This window comes from Bombina bombina, chromosome 1, assembly GCF_027579735.1.
Source record: "Bombina bombina isolate aBomBom1 chromosome 1, aBomBom1.pri, whole genome shotgun sequence".
In the NCBI taxonomy this organism is placed as follows: domain Eukaryota; kingdom Metazoa; phylum Chordata; class Amphibia; order Anura; family Bombinatoridae; genus Bombina; species Bombina bombina.
In genome coordinates, this window is record NC_069499.1 from 938,352,212 (window position 1) to 938,370,965 (window position 18,754).

General features: G+C 36.9%; 1 protein-coding gene across 1 annotated transcript in view; it reads left to right on the forward strand.

The window, feature by feature from the left end:
• Nucleotides 1-573: 573 nt before the first annotated feature.
• Nucleotides 574-18,754, forward strand: part of SAMHD1 (SAM and HD domain containing deoxynucleoside triphosphate triphosphohydrolase 1) — a 615,063-nt gene continuing 596,882 nt past the window's right edge. The window contains exon 1 of the mRNA XM_053715954.1: nucleotides 574-856. Coding sequence (XP_053571929.1) covers nucleotides 661-856 — 196 coding nt within the window. The 5' untranslated portion in view covers nucleotides 574-660. The remainder of the gene's footprint in view (nucleotides 857-18,754) is intronic.

An 18,754-nucleotide genomic window follows, 5' to 3' on the forward strand; every position in this document is an offset into this window, starting at 1 on the left:
TTAATGAAAGAAATGGGAGCAAAAGGAAAATGTATGGGAGCAAAAGGAAAATGTATGCACATTTGCATACATTTTCCTTTTGCTCCCATTTCTTTCAATAATTCCATTCTGTACATTCTCCTATACTGTACATTTTAGTTTCATATTTTAATTTATATATATATATATATATATAATCTGCACCATAATCAATAGGCGGGGCTAAATTATGATAATTATGTGGGTTTGGCAAAATGGGCGGAACTTTAGGGCAGGGGGGTGTGATAAAAAATTTCATGCAGGTAATTGATAGCTGCAAAGTGTGCCTGGAAATATTTTTGAAACGTTGGCAACTATGCATTAGAGACCGTTTTGGCACTTATAGTCCTTTAAGCGGGTTACATCTAATTTAGCAGTACATCATGAAAAATAAGGGGATCATTATTTATAGCAAAAATAAAAAAATCCGTCCGAAGATGGTTACAAGTACAGACCTATGCAGCATATCATTCTCAGCTAGCTCCGTGCTAATGCGCATGTCAGAGCTAAGTAGTACCGCCCCGCCTCTATTTCTATGGTGACGGTGGGCGTGGCTTGGGCGTCATGGAACGTTCGCCGGGAAGATTGCAAATGCGCTTGTTCCTCACACAACTGTAGTTTTGTATCTCTGAGCGCCGTACAATGAACGGAGAAAGCAACTCAAAGCGGGCTCGACGGGATTACCCGTCGCCGTTGGATGATGGTTTCCACACTCCGGAGAAGCGGATCAAAGCGTTGCCTACTGCTAAAGGCGTAGATTACCGGGAATGGGGCGAAGAGGATGTCTGCATGTTTCTTGCCAGCAAAGGATTTGGCAGTGTACAGAACGTTTTCAGAGGTACGGGAAGTGTGGTAACAGGGGAACAATGGGAGTGACACATGACAGAAGCGACAAAAAGACTTACTGACACAGTGTATGGTTCGGTTTCAATACCATAATCGGATAAAGTGTCAGCATGTAGTTATACCGTGTACAATACAGACAGGTCTAATTCCTAAAAAGACAATGCATTTTATGTGCGTGTGATTTTATTATTTATTTAAATATCCACTAACTTTCTTATTCGTATACGTTTATCCAGCGCTACTATCCGATGTCAAACCTGCAGAATTGGGTAGGGAGGGACCTTCATGAAGTGACAGTGTCACAAAAATTGGGCAGTAAAGGCGTTATCTATGTTTTTAAACAATAACCCTTTCCTTACAGCAAATTACATGTCACATTCCTCCAGTGTAGCCTCTTATGGCCTGTTCTTACCATCCAGCAAAGGGCATACAGTTTTTTTTAGATAATTTTGGAACTTTTGTGTAATGATAAAATAAAAAGTTTTACACAACTGAAGGCATGAAAGGGTTAACTTAAACACAGTACTAGTTAAAACGGAAAATGAAGACAGGATGGGGTTGACTTTCATGCCAGGCTGCTGCTTGCAACATTGTATAAATAACATTGTGTTAACAGTGGCAGCATGAGAATAAAATTAGAAAACTAGGTTAAAACGGCTCCAAATAAAATACGCTAAAATAAGAAATAACCCATTCTAATATGAATGCTTCCACAGCTGTCTGATAAAATATGCTGGGAGCAAGATCATGTAATAAAATAACATTATGTGGATGCATCTAAACATGGTTGGGTGATAACATAATGGAAATATTAATAATCTAGAAATAAAATATTTAGGATGTATGCCATCTGCTAGATTTTTATTTTTTTATAGCCAACCCCAAAGTACAAAATGAATAAATGATTACCTCTTATAGCTAGTTCACAGTTCTTCACACTACTGACATCTAAAAGATAATTTCAACCATATACTGTATGTAACATCCGGCTGAGAATCACTGTAAAGAGTAATTGATAGGAAATATTTCGTTGACAACAAGATGCTTGTTTGAAGAGGAAGTTGTATTAGCTGCAGTAAATCTGAGGTTATTACAACACTTTATAGATTGTGAGTTTGTCCAGTTCTTGAATTTCATGTACAGTTCTGAAGATAAGATTTCCAGAAGGATATAAATAAACTAGATAATGTTTAGAACATGGTGTAAAGAATAAACTAACAAGGAATGACTTCATGACTTTAAAGGGACGGTAAACATCTAGTAATTACAACACATTTCTGTTATCTTGTGATAGAATAACATACCAGCCAAGTCTAAACATCTTTAAAACAAAATAACATCTTGTTTGCTGCAATTGTTTTTCAATAGCTAAACTCTACCCATCACTTGCCTTATTTGACGGAGAGCCATTTTGTGCCTGCGTCTGCAGACAACAAGGCTAGCCAAGTTCATATTGTTAAAGGGACAGTCAACACTAAATTATTTATAAAGATAATGCCTTTACTACCCATTCCCCAGCTTTGCACAACCAACATTTGTAATATTAATATTCTTTATAACAAACCTAATTTTCTGCCTGTTTCTAAGCCACTACAGACAGCCACTTATCACATGAACACAAAGAGGGATGACACTAGAGGAGAGCGAGTCTCCCCTCACCAAGTATGCACGTGTAGCACTCTGGGCCCTGACTATTGGGCAGTGTTTTTCCAAACAGGTTTTAAAATATAACTTTTATTAACATCAAATTTAAAATGAAATGAAAGTGACAAACAACTTTAATGGGACATTAAACCCAAAAAAATTCTTTCATGATTCAGATTGAGCATACAATGTTAAACAACATTCCAATTTACTTCTATAATCTAATTTTCTTTATTCTTTAGATATCCTTTGTTAAAGAAATAGCAATGTACATGGGTGAGCCAATCACATGAGGCAAATATGTGCAGCCACCATTCAGAAGCTACTGAGCCTATCTAGATATGCTTTTCAGGAAATAATATCAAGAGAATGAAGTAAATTAGAAAGTTGTTTAAAATGTTACTCTATCTGAATCATGAAAGAAAAAATGTGGGTTTAATGTTCCTTTAAAAACGTCTCAGACACTGGTTATAGTTTTAAGTAAACTGTGATCTGGGGGATAACGGTGTCAACAATTCAGGCCTATTAGTAACTCCAATGAGTTATACCCCTAGATCAGTGCTTTCCAAACTTTTCATGTTTGTGACACACTTTTTAGCCCTACATCATTTTGCGACACAGTAATTCAGTTGTACTAGCAAACAGGAGGTTAAACTAACTTGTTTTAAGAGATACAGACACATACCTAAATGATATAATAACGAAATGTATTTACAAGTAACAGTATGTAAGTATGTGCAAGAATTAAAAAAAAAAGTTTAATAACACCAATAGCTACTTACTATTTTAATGGGATGTATGAGGTTGATGGGATGAACACAGTTTCAGAATATTTGGTGGAATATTAGATAAAGACACTCGCATTTCATCATCAAGCATTTTTTAGCTTCCCCTTCCTATCCATATATCAGGAGCAGCAATGCACTAAAAACACTGACTTCTGACTTCAGCTCAGCATTTAAGCTGCCACCCTAGTCCAACTGACTACTGCCCACGCTGCAAACGCACTGCTATCCCACTCACTGACTACACATGCAAAAAGCCGATTGAGTAGACTACACGTGCAGTCAGGAGCCAATGTGCCGCCAATGGGAATAGTTTCAGTTCCAGGTGAGCTGCGCCAATAGGTTAAGATGATCTGTGACCCACTAGGTATCAACCACGTGATATGCGTAGCAGGCAAGCGGAAAGTCAGAAACCAAAATTTTTTTTTTTTTATATATATTTTTTTTTAATTCAAACAAATTTGTGCTGAAGAAGGGACACACCTACACACTGACACACTAATGTGTCACGACACACAGTTTGGAAAGCACTGCCCTAGATGGTTGTTATAAAGTTGCTCTATGCAAGATCTGTGCTACACCCTATGTGGGTTTATGTATCCACCGCTATACGATATTGGGTGTAGATATTGTGTACTGTTAGTGTATCACTATTTTGCCCGCTATAAAATAGTGGAATTATTACCACTCATGAAAAAATTATGGTAATTGAACACTGTCATATTAGAGTTCGATTCTATGACCACTATTATGATTATAAAAGAAGCACAGTTCAGATAGGTTGTTGCTTCACTCGCCCTTCGCAAGATGATTTGGGATACATCAAGTTGTATGACACTGTATAATGGAAAACCAAACAACTGTGTGTTTAGTGTTGATTGAACCTCTGATAACTTTATTCGCTGGCGTGATCTGCACACCCTGTATCATGTACCACTTGTAATATTTAACTGTTTGGTAGTTCCCACTTATGTTTCAATTTGTTAAAAAATCACATACATATAGTGTAAGGTAGTGAATTAAAGATCAATACTTGTAAATCATTCCTCGTAACAATCTGCGTTTATAGCTTGTACTCTGTCAGAGTTAATCATAAAAAGTGTGTACTCCGTTTAATACCTTCTGACAGTGTCTATTAAATTACCGGGTTCTATTGTATACCCGGTAAGTTCACTCTTATTTAGCTTGCTATAGCGTAAACTCCTAAATATAATGTTGGTCAAGTTTGAATAATTTAACTTCTGCCCCTTTAAATATGAACTATGTAATACAGTATTGGGTCTTATAATTCTGTAACAAGGTTTGTGTTGTGTTACAGTTCAATTTAGTTACAAATCGAATCTCTGGTTTGCACGCTTATATATACAGTATATGATGTAAAATAATGATTGTATTTGCAATTAGTTGCTGTTCGCAGCAGTGAGATTTAAAGCGTATATGCTGCTTAAAGGGACACTAAACCCAAATTATTTCTTCTGTGATTCAGATAGAGCATGACATTTTAAATAACTTCCTAGTTTATTCCTATTAAATTTTCTTCATTCTCTTGGTATCTTTATTTGAAATGCAAGTTTAGATGCCGGCCCATTTTTGGTATACAACCTGGGCTGTTGCTGATTGGTGGATAAATTCATCCACTAATAAAGTGCTGTCCAGAGTTCTGAATAAAAAAAAATCTTAGATGCATTATTTTTCAAATAAAGATAGCAAGAGAATGAAGACAAATTGATAATAGGAGTAAATTAGAAAGTTGATTAAAATTGCATACTCTCTCTGAATCACAAAAGAAAAAAATTGGGCTCAGTGTTCCTTTAAATTCACCACTCTCTGGTTTGCACTTATATATACAGTATATGCTGTGAAATAATGATTGTATTTGCGATTAGTTGCTGTTCGCAGCAGTGAGATTTAAAGCGTATATGCTGCTTAAATTCACCACTCTGTGGACTGCTGTTGTGTGGTCCCCCTGCTGCTTTGATCTGGTAATGAACCCAAACCGTCCAGTTGCTCAATCAGGTCTATTGGGTCGTGTAATATTATCTTATGTGGCTCGCTTGTTCATATCTGTGCATAATTTTAGGAGCCACTTCTATCTCTAGCCCAACTTACAAAACACCTCCAAAATGGGGGCGGGGGCAGCTCATTCGGTTTTGGTGGTGATAGTGTGCCCGTTGAGTATAATTCAACTGAGTTTCGAGTGGTACTAGTAAATAGTAACTGTGTACACTAAGTCTAGCACAACCCAGACTCTGCAACATATTTAACTATAGCGGTTTACTATGCGAGCAAAAATTGATAACCAGTGTCTGGCAGATTAAAATAACATGAGCGTCTAAAGGCTCTCAGCTCTCCCCTGATGCGTTTTGCCCTTCCGAAAGGCATCAGGGGAGAGCTGAGAGTGTTTAGACGTTCCATGTTATTTTTATCTGCCAGACACTGGTTATCAATTTTTGCTCGCATAGTAAACCGCTATAGTTAAATATGTTGCAGAGTCTGGGTTGTGCTAGACTTAGTGTACACAGTTACTATTTACTAGTTCCACTTGAAACTCAGTTGAATTATACTCAACAGGCACGCTATTGCCAAAACCGAATGAGCTGCCCCCCGCCCCCATTTTGGAGGTGTTTCGTAAGTTGGGCTAGAGGTAGAAGTGGCTCCTAAAAGTATGCACAGATATGAACAAGCGAGCCACATAAGATATTACACGGCCCAATAGACCTGATTGAGCAACTAGACGGTTTGGGTTCATTATTATCAGATCAAATGCTTATAATAATTATATATTGAATAAAACCGCTGAAACTTGGAATAGATATACGCAAGCTAAAAAGGAAAGATACTTTCCTTTTACATAAATCTACACAAAAAGAGTTAAAATTACAAGCACACCTATTTAAATATGGAAACAAGGCAGGCAAACTCCTTGCTAATTTAGTTAAACAAGATAAAGGACTAGCCTCAATTGAGTCTATTTGGAAAGATGATAAATTAATTACAAAGTCAGAAGAGGTTTTAAACATAATGGCAGATTATTACAACAATCTTTATTCTGTAAGGTTATCAAATAATAAGGAACACGTAAATTTTTGGAGAAAGATCTCCTGTCCAAACATACCAGAAGAATTAAATGAAATGTTGAATCTTCCTATTACTGAGGTAAAGAAGGGTATTGAGGATATGCCCACCAATAAGGCGGCAGGGCCTGATGCCTTGCCTAGTGAATTTTTCAAAATAATATCACTGTTGATTGTTCCATATTTAACAAGACTGTTTAACGATATGTATATAGAGGGTAATTTGCCCTTCCCTAGCTTTCTGGCCTCCTATACAACTCTTATCCCAAAATCTGGAAAAGATTTAACCCAGAAATAATCTTATAGACCAATAGCTTTGTTAAATACAGATTATAAATTGATGACCCCTATCTTGGCCCAAAGACTGCAAACTCTTCTCACATCTATAATACACAAGGATCATGCTGGATTCCTAATAAACAGAAGTTCCTCAGCTAAGATCCGAGAGCTATTCCTTACTATTGATTATTTTAAGTTAGAATTGAATCGGGTTCAGGAAGTAGGACAAAAAAATAGCGATAAGGCAGTTATTACAATCGATGCTGAAAAAGCATTCAATTCAGTCCACCATGACCATCTTCGTCATACTCTAGCCCAATTTGAGTTTAAAGGCCAATTTTCTAAATTTATTGAAAATCTTTATAATAAAGCTTATACAAGGATATTAGTTAACGCCAGACAATCATCTGACATATACTTAGCTAGAGGTACAAGACAGGGATGTCCTCTTTCTCCCTTGCTTTTTGATATTGCAATAGGACCCCTCATGATACTAATCAGACAGGATATTGAAGGAATTAAAATAGGGAAGAGAGAACTTAAGATAGCATTGTATGCTGACGACATCTTAATATACATGAGAAATACTCAGATAAACATACCTAAGATGTTGTCAATTATAAACCAGTTTAGCTCGTTCTCAGGCTATAAGATAAATACATCTAAATCCAAATTACTCTGGTTAAAACGGTCCGATCAATCTGAAAAAAATATACCTTTTAAAATTGTTGAAGACTCATTTAGATATTTGGGTATTTCAATCTCCTTAATACCAGAGAAATGGTACAGTCTTAACATACCACCGATATTGAAAACCATCGTAGGCACAATGAAAAACTTGCAGAATCCTCCCATTTCACTTTCGGGTCGTATAGCCTTGTGTAAAATATTTTTCTCAAAATATTCCAGCCCTCTTGAGGGGAAAACGATATTAAGATTTTAAATATGGCTCTTAGAAAATTTATTTGGCAAGGTAAAAAACCCAGAATCTCTCTAGAAAAACTTTGTTTACCCCAAAAATTTGGTGGCTGTGCCATATCAGATCTTCGGTAATATAATTTGATGTGTTTGGCTTGAATAGTAATAGACTGGATCTGCCTTAAAGACTACGTAACGGATAATGATCTAGAAAAGAATATAACTTTTTTCCTTACCTTCCCACAGCACTAATACATGTTAAACTGGGAGAAATACCAAAGGAAATAAAGAAATGTAAATCTATTTTTATTCCAATTAAGGCATGGTCAAAGATATGTAATATATTAAAAATAGATAAGAACATCTCTAAGTATCTACTGCTAAAAGGGAACCCTCATTTTGAAGTAGGTCTACAATCATTACCCCTTCAAAGATGGCAAGATGCAAGATTGGAAAAAGTGATACAATTATTAGACACAACAGGAAGATACATTAAAACATTTGCTAATCTGAGAAGGGAGTTTGATCTTCCCCAAAAGGATTTTTATGCCTACTTACAGGCAAGACATTATACTTGGAAGTTAATAAATCATTCAGGTTGGAACTGGTCACTGGGACCTTTAGAGAACTGGTTGACATTGGCTAACAGGGGGCAGATATCATTCTCCCACTGTTATCAAATGTTGAACTCAGAAAAAGGTATAAGCAATATAGCAAGGATTGAATTTAACTGGGCACCGATCTTAGCATTGGTTCGGACTGAAGAATATATTCAAACATCCATTTCGGAAGTTAGTTGAACAACTTTCTCCGCTACATGGAGAGAATCTCACATAAAACTTCTTTATATGACTTATTTTACCCCTGAAAAGTGGCATAGATGGGGGAATCCTCATTTCAATAAATGTCCAAAATGCTCATTGAATGCGGCCAATCTTAAGGGACAGTTCACCCAAAAATGTTCTCCCCTTTAAATTATTCCCAATGATCCTTTTTGCCTGCTAAAGTGTATTAAATTGGTTACAAGTAGGGCCTTTATTCCTATTTCAGCATTTGAAATAGCTGATTTAGCCTGTGGTATAGCCACCTATACTGAACATATTAATACTGGAGTATATGCTATTGACAAGCCTAAGTAAACACAGCCAGCAGAAGAAGTTACACTCTCAGTGGGATGCAGGATAGTTAAAGGGACAGTCAACACCAGAATTTTTGTTGTTTAAAAAGATAGATAATCCCTTTATTACCCATTCCCCAGTTTTGCAAAACCAACACTGTTATATTAATACACTTTTTATTTCTGTGACTAACTTGTATCTAAGCATCTTCTGACCGCCCCTAATCGCATGCCTTTTAGTTATCATCTATTGACTTGCATTTTAGCCAATTAGTGCAGTGTCTGCCACTAGCCACGGGCGTGAACACAATGCTATCTATATGGCCTACATGAGCTTGCTCTCCCCTGCTGTGAAAAGTAAATAAAATAGAGGCAGTCTTCAAGGGCTTAGAAATTATCATATACGTTTGCTTTCAACTAGAATACCAAGAGAACAAAGCAAAATTGTTGATAAAAGTAAATTGGAAAGTTGTTTAAAATGACATGCCATATTTGAAAATTAAAGTTTTTTTTTTTTTTTTTTTTTTTTTTTTTTTTTTTTTTTTGGACTTGACTGTCCCTTTAAGTAATAAAATTATTATTTTCCATTGTTCTCTCTATGTATTGAGCTTTGGTATTCCAGACAAATAAAAGATAAGGATTCAAGTCTGTTTACACAAAGTTATAACATGAGATATGATATCACCTTTAAGTTCAACCCATTGTAATAGGCTGTGGTTTCAAAGCACAAAATCAGCTACTTCATATACACAAATAAGCATGAAAATGCAATTTCTCAAATATTTTATACTCTGCAGTTGGTATAACAAGTCATTTAAAATACATTTATGGAAAAACAATTTTACAGTGTACTGTCCCTTCAAACAAATGATATGGGATTGCCCAAAGGTTAGAGTGGTGTGGAAGAAACTGGAATATTGGCTATATAAAAGGGTGGGAATCTCCCACCTGGATCTTTCATATATAAACCTAATATTTCTCAGAACGGATCCAAGAATCTCCCCTGATAAGAAAAAAATTGTTAATGTTGCCTTATTAGCAACTAGATATTTGATTTTTTTAAAAATGGAAAGAATCATCGACTCCGACTATTTCAGAGATTAGAAATTGTATAACAAAAACAATGTATATTGGAACAATTATCAAGATTTAAAATAGTTTACCCTGAATACTCAAGAAAATTAGGGAAATTACCACAGAATAAAGTTGAACTGGTATCATTCTTTATGGGTTGTAGGCTCATATGTTTTTTTTGTTTTTTTTTAATAGTTTAAGAATGCTTCTAAATTGGCAAAGTGCCAAGGATAAATTGGAACTTTTTTTTTTTGTATGTGGATAATTTCTTTGGTACTTTTTGTTTATAAGACATGCCATATACCATGCCCTGTGAGGCGTAATGGAATACTGTATGTGATATGATTTAATATGTTGGATATTGAATAAAAAAAAAAGTCATACTCTATCTGAATCGCAGAAGAAAAAAAAATTGTGTTCAGTGTCCCTTTAAGCAGCATATACGCTTTAAATCTCACTGCTGCGAACAGCAACTAATCGCAAATACAATCATTATTTCACAGCATATATTGTATATATGTGTGCAAACCAGAGATTCGATTTGTAACTAAATTGAGCTGTAACACAACACAAACCTTGTTACAGAATTATAAGACCCAATACTGTATTACATAGTTCTTATTTAAAGGGGCAGAATTTTAAATTACTCAAACTTGACCAACATTATATTTAGGAGTTTACGCTATAGCAAGCTAAATAAGACTGAACTTACCAGGTATACAATAGAACCCGGTAATTTAATAGACACTGTCAGAAGGTATTAAACTGAGTACACACTTTTTATGATTAACTCTGACAGAGTACAAGCTATAAACGCAGATTGTTACGAGGAATGATTTACAAGTATTGATCTTTAATTCACTAATTTACACTATATTTTTTTTAACAAATTGAAACATAAGTGGGAACTACCAAACAGTTAAATATTACAAGTGGTACATGATACAGGGTGTGCAGATCACGCCAGCGAATAAAGTTATCAGAGGTTCAATCAACACTGAACACACAGTTGTTTGGTTTCCCATTATACAGTGTCATACAACAACTTGATGTATCCCAGATCATCTTGTGAAGGGCGAGTGAAGCAACAACCTATCTGAACTGTGCTTATTTTATAATCATAACAGTGGTCATAGAAACGAACTCTGACAGTGTTCAATTACCATAATTTTTTCATGAGTGGTAATAATTCCACTATTTTATAGTGGGCAAAATAGTGATACACTAACAGTACACAATATCTACACTTAATATCGTATAGCGGTGGATACATGAACCCACATAGGGTGTAGCACAGTTCTTGCATAGAGCAACTTTATAACAACTATCTAGGGGTATAACTCATTGGAGTTACTAATAGGCCTGAATTGTTGACACCGTTATCCCCCAGATCACAGTTTACGTACAGCTATAACCAGTGTCTGAGACGTTTTTAAAGTTGTTTGTCACTTTCAAATTTTTTTAAATTTGATGTTAATAAAAGTTATATTTTAAAACCCGTTTGGAAAAACACTGCCCAATAGTCAGGGCCCAGAGTGCTACATGTGTCCTAGTGTCATCCCTCTTTGTGTTCATATTACTATTTTATTCATCATTTCCTCTCTACAGATGGGTGATTAACTACTAAAAAAAATATATATATATATATATATATATATATATATATATATATATATATATATATATATATATATATATATATATATATATATATATATATATAAAAAATCATTTACAGGGGATAAGCCTGAGTAGTGCCATTGTACGTTTTTTATTTACTTTTCACAACAGAAGACTGCTAGTTCATGTGGGCCATATAGATAACTTATTCACGCCCGTGGAGTTATCGAAGAGTCAGCACAGCACTAATTGGCTAAAATGCAAGTCAATAGATAATAGTCATGCAATCAGGGGGGGGGGGGGCTGTCAGAAGATGCTTAGATACACAGTAATCACAGAGGTTAAAAGTATTAAAGTATTAATAGAACTGTGTTGGTTGTGCAAAATTGTGGAATGGGTAATTAAGGGATTATCTATCTATTAAAACAATAAAAAAATCTATTGTAGACTGTCCCTTTAAGTGAATTATTTTACAGTTGTTACTGTTAAAGAAAGATATTAAGCAGGGTTAGTATTTAAGTCAGCAGGGTGCTTTTCTGGCCTGAGGATAAAAAATCAAACAAAACCTTAATTGTTATTGCTAAGTGTCATGAAATAGGGGAAAAATAAATAATGAACGTATAATACAAAGTTATTTTACTAAGCTAACTAAACATTTTATGGTGTTTACTGTCCCTTTTTAAAATGTGTTCCATTTAAAGGGGCAGTAAACACCTTGAGAGATATTTATATAACATGTTTATGCATAATGAAATACCTTTGCAATATATTTTTCACCCTTTTCATGTAATTGAGCTCTGGAAATAGAGCAATTTGTAACTTTCAGACCTTGAAATGTCACCTGCTGACTTATCAAGACTATAATACTGCTACATATCTTTCCTTATCTGGCTTTAACTGATAGCAGCTGCAAAACAATCACTTTATACAGACTTTATGATCGTGGCTAGCTTTGTTGTCTGCAGGCTAAAAGCCCAGATTGTGGCATTGAGTGCAGCAGCATATCTCGGACCTGCTTACATTATGACTTATGAAATCGCGGTCTAAGTATTTTTTTTTTTTTTAAAAAAATACGATTTTGCGCATGTGCAACGTGTGACCGCGCCTCTAAGCTGAATATAGCAATTGTGGTGTTACGCAGGTGCATAAAGAACAAGTGACATATTTAAAAAGGGGTTGGTCCCCCCGGGGGGGGGGAAATCAATGATTGTTGGACGCTATTTACCCTAATCTGTCATTCAAACAGCAAAGATGGCAGGCGGAGCACCAATAATTAGAAATAAGCGATATTATGGTAAACTGACAAAATAAACGATTGCTGGGAAAATGATGAATTGAAGTTAATCTTTTTTTCAATAAGGATTAATATGGCGTTCCAGGGTAAGAGTGACTTTACATTCACTTTAAGAGTAGTATATAATAATAATTGCATAATTAACAAGTGCATAATAAGAAGGCAATTTGCCAGCCATCTGTATCATGTGACATACATCAGCCAATCACAGACTTAGTGTATGTGCCTCAAAGTGTGCATATAAAAAGATTGTGCAAAATGTGCTAATGGAAGTAAATTAGATTCTTAAAATTGTGTGGTCTTGTTGAATCGTGAGAGAGAAGGGCGAGAGGTGATATAATAGAAATATTGTAGTACAGTGATGACAACTTCCTAACCCATGGGGACCTCGGATGAATCTTTTTTTTAGTTCATGTGTGAATGTATTGCTATGCCCAGTGACACAAGGTCAGATATAGATAAGGCTGCTGAATACTCACTGTCTGCTCTTCTCTCCAGAGAGCTCTTGAGTTGTAGCCACCTTGTTTGCCCACCCTTCAGAAGTAACCAAAGCACACATTTCTAGTTCTGTTTTCCCTGGGCCATGGACACTATGGTACATATTCTTAGTTCTGATTTTTTCCTAGGGACCACAAAAACTACTGTAGAGGGCCAAATATAGCCCAATGGGCTACCAGTTGGCTATCCCTGTTTTAGTGTGTTGAAGGGGCAGTAAACACATTTTATGTTGAAATAATTTTTATTAATTTTTATATAGGTAAACATAAACAGCATCATTTACAATTTTATAATTGTACAAGTGTCTTCTGAGAGTTAGCATTCCACATCAAACATATTAAAGTTTACATATGATGTTACCTCCTAACATTATACACTAATATGTTCTTTAGCCTTTTCTTAAACCATAACATTTTGTACTCATATTGTATTCAAGTGATGCCTAACCCTGTAATCCCTTTCCCCCAACTATTACCCGCCCCCTCCCCCCCTCCAAGAGGTGCCATGTTTTCTGAACTAAAAGCTAAATACCTTCAAATTATATCTCAGTATGTACCTATCTTCTACTTTTTCCGTGTTAGTTTCATCCTGGGTTAGTTACCACTATCCGACCTAAATAGACTTCTCCTATTCTTAACATTTCTGCTGCTAACTTATTTCTGCTTGTCTCTGATGGTGCTCCGACCTCAATATCCAGTAAAACCAAATCTTATTAAACTGCTCTGGCTGTCCCTGTGACCAAGCGGCTAGTTCTGACAGAGTGTACGTCTCTGTAATTTTCCCCATCACCTCTTGCCATGAGGGTACCCCTAATTTCCAGTGGCGTGCTATACAGATTCTCAGACATGTGCAAAGAATTTTGATGAATTTATTAATTGTTGTGTTAAAGGGTGTCACTTTTTTATGAAGTAACGCTTGTGACATTGTTAGGGTCACTCTCTCTTCTAGCAGTGTACTTATCAGTTCTGAGAGTCTGCCCCATAGTGTTTGGACTTCCTGACATTCCCACCACATATGTTTAAATGTGCCCTTTTCTTGGCAACCTCTATAGCAGTTGTCGTTGTGCGTTATAGAATAATGGGCTGTCCTTACTGGTGTCAGGTACCATCTGTACATTACTTTTATACAATTTTCTCTCATGTCTGCACTTATCAGACCTCTGTATGAATTCAACGACAACTCGTTCCAGTCCTCTGTCTCCCAAGTTTCTAGTGTGTCCCTTTCCCATCTCTCAGTCACTTCTAATTTGGACCCGTGTTTAGTCTTTTGAATTAAGACGTAGATTCGAGATATCAGCTTTTTCCCTCTATCTGCCTTTATTATCATTCTTTCAAGTTCTGTAGGACGTTGTTCCTGTTTGTGCGACATGTATGTTACTATTGCTGACCTAACCTGTAAATACACAAACCAATGTAACCGTTCCGGTTCTATTTGATCTCTAATTTGGTTGAACGTAATCACCGCGGACCCCAGCAAGAAGTCAGCCACCCTGTATAACCCTTTATTCGCCCATTTGTCTACTATTTTTCTTATATCTTGTGGCAATAGAAACCTGACAGGTCTCGCCGTTGATTCTGGGTTGCATAATCGCAGTCTTTTCGCGGTCCTATTCCATAACTTGAATGCCTCTATTGTTATTGGCGACCTATAGGTCTCCCGGTTAATTATTACCTCTGAATCCCAGATAATGTCCGCTGCTCTCGAACTACTTGTTATCTCTGATTCTATTTGTGACCATATCAATCCACTATCCTGTTTGCTTAATACAACCGTCTGTGCCAGCCTCGCGGCCTGATAATATTCCACTAAATTTGGAACCCCCACACCTCCTGCCTGTCTGTGCAATTGTAGTAGTTGGGATGCTATTCTAGGTCTCCCTGCTCCTCTCAAATATTTCAAAAGATCCGTTTGTAGTGCCTCCAGTTCCGGTAAGGGGATACTGGTCGGAACCGCTCTGAACAAGTACATTAATCTGGGTAGGACATTCATTTTAATAGACATTAATCTCCCATACCATGAGAAGTTACTTTTTCTCCATTTCCTGAGATCCGCTCTAATAGCTTTATAAACCGGGACATAATTTAACTTATACAAATCTGACAAGTTTTCGCCTATCTTTATTCCTAGGTAAGTGATAGAGCTCTTAGCCCAAGCGAATTCAAAATTCAGCTCGATCATTTTTTTAGTATGAGGAGGTAAGTTAACTGCTAGTGCCTCACATTTATCCGAATTTAATTTGTAGCCAGAAATCTCTGAGTATTCATGTAAAGTTTGATAGAGGTGTGGCAGCGAACTCAGTGGCCTAGTGATTGTCAACAGTACATCATCCGCAAATAGCATAGTCTTATATTCAGAAGTCCCTATTTTTACCCCCGCAATATCTCCCGAGTTCCTTATACACGCAGCCAAAGGCTCAATACATATCGCGAATATCAGTGGCGACAGCGGGCATCCCTGCCTTGTTCCATTCAGAATGTCTATTTGCTTTGATAAGTATCCCGCCGCCCCCACCACTGCCGTCGGTTTTGAATATATGCTACCTAGCGCCTGCATAATAGCTCCACTGAAACCCATGGCCGATAACACCTTAAACATGAAATTCCAGTCCACCCTGTCGAACGCCTTTTCTGCGTCGAGCGACAGGAATAGAGCTGGAATCCCCTTTACCTTCACATAGTCTAGCAAAGAAAGCGTTCTCCTAACATTATCTGGCGCCTCTCTGTCTTGTACGAACCCCACCTGGTCCTGATGGACCAGGGAGGGTAAAATTCGCTTTAATCTGTTTGCCATAACTTTAGCAAAAATTTTTATATCATGATTAATTAGGGATATGGGTCTATAGTTTTGGCAAAGTTTTGTATTCTTCCCGCTCTTTGGTATCACAATAATTTTTGCCTGAAGCATTTCTCTAGGTATATCCCACCCCTCCATAATCCCATTGCAGAGATTGGTTATGTGGGGTATCAGTTCCTTCTTAAAAAGTTTGTAATATTCACCCGTTAACCCGTCGGGGCCTGCCGCCTTACCTATTTTTAAGTCTTTAATTACCCCCAGTACTTCGTTATTTGTTATTTTTGAGTTAAGGCTTTCCAAGTCCTCACTCGATAGCGTTCTCAAATTCGCTCTATCTAAAAATTTAGAAATTTGGTTATCTATGTTTCCTGTTCTTACTTTCTTCCCATCGTATAATTGTGCATAGTAGCGGGCAAAGCTATCTGATATCTCCTGTGGGTTCGAGGTGATTTCTCCTTTTGATGTTACTAACTTGGGGATGGAAAAAAACTTATTGTTTTCCCTTAACTTACTCGCCAGATATCTGTCTGGCTTATTAGCATACACAAAATAGTGGGCCTTCAGCCTCAAAGCAGCTCTAATTGATGTATCGTTCAGTAATTTAGCTAACTCCTTTCTCTTGTCTACTAAAGTTTTATATGTTTTCCCTGATAGCGTGCGCTGGTGTTCTCTCTCGAGTTGTTCCACCTCCCCTTGTAGTGCTCTAGCTTGTGCTGTTGTTTGTTTATTTCTCAGTGATTTTTCCTTTATTAGCAACCCTCTTAATACTGATTTATGGGCTGCCCATATCGTCAGCGGATTATCTACGGAACCTAAATTTACTTCCCAATATTCCGTCAATGCCTTTTGAATCCTACCATGTATTTCAGGGTTTTTCAGTAAAGTCGGGTTGTATGTCCAAGATCGCTGTCTAGCAAAATTTATGAGGCCCGTAAGTTCTAGAAAGATAAGTGAGTGGTCTGACCAGACACAAGTCTGCGTGTTCGTAGTCACTAAGTTTGGTGCTAGAATTTGGCTGATGTAAATGTAGTCGAGAATTGTGTAGGTCTTGTGTGCTGGTGAGTAATAGGTATATTCCCGCTCTGTGTTACCCAAAGCCTCCCATGAATCCACTAACCCATGTTCCTCCAACGAACTGCGAACTGATTTAACTATGCTGTTGTGTCTATGTTGTTTACTTGTTATTTTCAAAGTCTCAGAGCCATTAAAAGAGGTCATGTTAACATTGAAGTCCCCGGCTACAATTAGTCTGTTTTTTTCCCAATGAGTGAGTAGTGTAGACAATTCCTTAAAGAATAAGTTCTGAGACTCGTTGGGGGCGTATACATTACACAGTGTGACTTTCGTGCCTTGCAACGTACCCTGGACTATTACGTACCTCCCATTCTTATCTCTTGTTACCCTCTCCAGCACAAAATCTAGTGATCTATGTATCAAGATTGATACTCCTCTTTTCTTAGACTCTGTTGTGGCATGATAATGTAATGGGAAATAATGTGACCAGAACCCTGGAATATTGTCTTTCACAAAATGTGTCTCTTGCAGAAATATAATCTTAGCGTTTGTTTTCAGGTATTGAGACATTGCGGTCTTTCTTTTGATGTCTGTATTAAGGCCTCTCGCGTTGTGCGAGAGGAGAATCAAATTATGTGGCATTAATATATTTTCCCCAGTTTCCTCCTAATTCTATTTCTTCCCTTCTCAGCTCAGTGTCTGCTAAATAGTAGAGATCACGCTTCTCGCTATAGTCTGTTTTCCCAACCCTATCTTCCTCCCATTTTATATCATTCCCTCCTTTTCTAAACGTAACTGGCACCTCCTGGTTAAAAACATTAAGCAACCAACAATAACAAAACAAATAAACTGTACATTTCACATTTTCAGCCAAAATTTGCCTCATAGTAACCAAACAGGCAATATAGTTAACTCGTCATATATTCTTAATAACATTTAAGACTGTGATAAATATTTAAATACAGGAACCCCAGACATTTTTGTAACAGGACACTTCTCCTATTGAACCGTTTGTTTGCCTCAATGTGACTGTGTCCTGTTTCCCTTATACTTGTTCAAAATTGTCTTTTGACCATTATCATGAAGTTGTTAGAGTCTTTGTTGTGTCCTTCATATAGTCTGTACTTATCACTTTACAACAGAAAGAAAAGGCAAATCTAACACAGTATAGAAAAAATACGTAAACAAGAAACAAAACATTTTAGATAACAAGAAACCATACTCATCTGTCTAATGATCTGCGTATGTCTCTGTTTTCATAACCTGTCTTCTTCCAGGCCATGGCGGCCCCAGTTCCGCCAAATGGCTCAATTCAGACCCAAAGGTCTATTCACTCCATTATTTCTTCAATTCATTGTTTTCCTCTCTGAACATACTCTCAGTGTTTCAAGTCTTCCTTCTTTTCTCAGGTACTTTATCCCATCTTTTCTGAAGAGGTGGTCTATTCTGTTCCTCCTTTCTTGTGGGTGAATGTCGCTGCTGTTGTTGAGCTGGTAAGTCCAACTTCAGCTTTCTGCATATTTCAGGTATCTCGTCCGGATCTTTGATGATTAGCATTCGGTTTTCCCATGTAATTTGCAGCGCAAACGGGAAGCCCCATCTATACGGTATCTGAGCCTTCCGTAGCTGTGTGGTGAGGGGTCTAAGTGCACCCCTTCTTTGTAGAGTCCTCGTACATAAATCTTGATAGAACTGCACCACATTTCCTTGATGTTTAAAGGTAGGATTTCTTCGTGCTGCAGCCAAGATCTCTTCTTTTTCCTGATATCTAAGCATCTTG